The sequence below is a fragment of the Loa loa genome (genome assembly GCF_000183805.2).
Source record: "Loa loa unplaced genomic scaffold supercont3.1317, whole genome shotgun sequence".
Taxonomy (NCBI): domain Eukaryota; kingdom Metazoa; phylum Nematoda; class Chromadorea; order Rhabditida; family Onchocercidae; genus Loa; species Loa loa.
Window position 1 is genome coordinate 1 of NW_018109497.1, and position 2228 is coordinate 2228.

Genomic DNA, 2228 nt, shown 5'->3' on the forward strand with positions numbered 1-2228 from the left:
ATATATATATATATATATATATATATATATATATATATATAAATTATCGCACTAATTAAGAAAACCATAAAAATTTATCGATCGAGTTCTTGATTTATAAGAATCAATCGATATTTTTATCTTTGAAAACATTATAACTATAATATTTGATTTAATAATTAACACTTCATACATCTATCTTTGTAACGATATCATCCATTGCTACTCGTAATTCAATATCTTTCTCACATTCTGCTGCTATTTCTTTAAGTTTTCTAAAAATTTTGAAGTTACTGAAAATAATGACTAAAAAATTCATGTACTTATTCATTTATTGTTTAGTTACGCGTCCTAAAATTGATATATGAAATTGAAAACATATATGAAAACATTTGAAATGAGTAATTTATTAACGAATTCAAATCATTTCTTACCTTATAACTAAATGATTTAATTAAAGTTGACAAAATTTTGAAATAAACATTATGAAATTTTTTTTGTCCTAAAAAAAAAGGAAACAACTAAAAGATAATTAGAAACCATTTGCTTATCTAATCTAATTATAGAAAAAGAAAAAAAAACACCAAATGAAATGGTTTGAACTAAAAAAAACTAAAAGTGAAAAGCAAGAAAAACAAAAAAAAAGGCATATTTTTTGTTTCTTTTTATTTTTTCAAAAATTTTTTTTTTTTAAATTGAATTTCAATTTACATTGAAATATGTTCAGCTTCATAAATGTATTTCGTGCAATGCTTCCATTTCAATGTATTTTCGTCTTCATCTTTTAATACTGCAAGCTAAAAAACGATTATTGATAAATTTAACAAATATTGCATAATTACTATCAATCTGATATGATTATTTTATTATTAAGAAAAGATCAAAAATTGATTTATTAAATGAAAAAAAAAAAAGTGCTATTCTATATTAGATAATATATTTTTTTATTTTAATTTGCGGTATGTTTTAATTTAGTTTTTTTGTAATAAATGTTTTTTGTTAGTCATTCATTTAATTAAATTATCATTCATTTGATTTACTTATAATTTTAGCATAGATTTTTCTAGAAATTTTTAAATGCTCAAGTTTTTTATTTTTCTTATATGTAAATATTGCAATTTTACCAAAATTCTTTAGTGTATTAGCAATAATTTTTTTTTTTTAGCAAATGCCAAATATCATATATGTATTGTATATTTATTTATTTATCTAGTTAATTACTTATTTATTTATTTTATTAATTATTCATTTACTTATTTGATTAATTATTTATTCATTCATTTCATAATTCATTTATTAACTTATTTATTTTTTCATTCATTCATTTATTTATTTATTTCCATCAACTTATTCAGAATTAAATTTTTAATATATTAATTTAATTAATACGTTTGTATTATAATATTACCTTTTCATCTAGCTTTTTTATTTTTTATGTTAATAAACATAAGCTGCTGAATAAAATTAACTAACATTTACATTCTTTATTTTTAGAAATTTGAAATGAATTGTATGATTTGATTATTTTCATTTGTTATTCTTTTAAAAGATAAAATTTACGATATTATTTAACAGTAATATATGGAATCATACGTGTATCACCTAAAATATTTTATTTTTTGAAAAGCAGCTGTCTTACAACAGGACGTAAAAGTTTACGTCCACAAATTAACTTTATCACCTGCACGTCACTTTTATGTGATGATGGCGATCGTGGTATAGCAGCACTGCTACCAGTTGATGCTAATGATACTTTCGATTTCGACGAACTACTTGCTGGAAATTTCTTTTCACTTCTTATTTTACTAAAAAATTTTATTTTTTTCATCAATCTAAATTGATTTTCGACTAATGCTTGTGTTAATTTCAAACTAACATTCGTATTTAAATGAAATTAAATTTTAATTATTATTCTTCATACACGACATAAAATAACCCAAGGCTAATGTTTACATTTAATTGGAAATAATTTAAGTCTTGTAATTGTCGACTGATTTAACCGTCAGAAAAGAAAGAGCTTATTTTTAATGAAATCGTTTCCTATAACAATAATAATAATAACAATAATACAATAATAATAATAATAATAATAATAATAATAATAATAATAATAATAATAATAATAATAATAATAATAATAATAATAATAATAATAATAATAATAATAATAATAATAATAATAATAATAATAATAATAATAATAATAATAATAATAATAATAATAATAATAATATAATAATAATAATAAT

The 2228-nt window shown here is 18.9% G+C and overlaps 1 protein-coding gene across 1 annotated transcript; it reads right to left on the reverse strand.

Annotated features, from left to right (window-relative positions):
- Window positions 1–166: 166 nt before the first annotated feature.
- LOAG_14852 (hypothetical protein) lies at window positions 167–1807 on the reverse strand (the record flags this gene model as incomplete). The annotated part of the gene is made up of 3 exons (XM_003150345.1): window positions 167–254; window positions 691–776; window positions 1661–1807. 3 exons carry the CDS (start codon window positions 1805–1807, stop codon window positions 167–169), a joined length of 321 nt encoding a protein of 106 aa, XP_003150393.1.
- Between the last annotated feature and the right edge of the window lie 421 nt (window positions 1808–2228).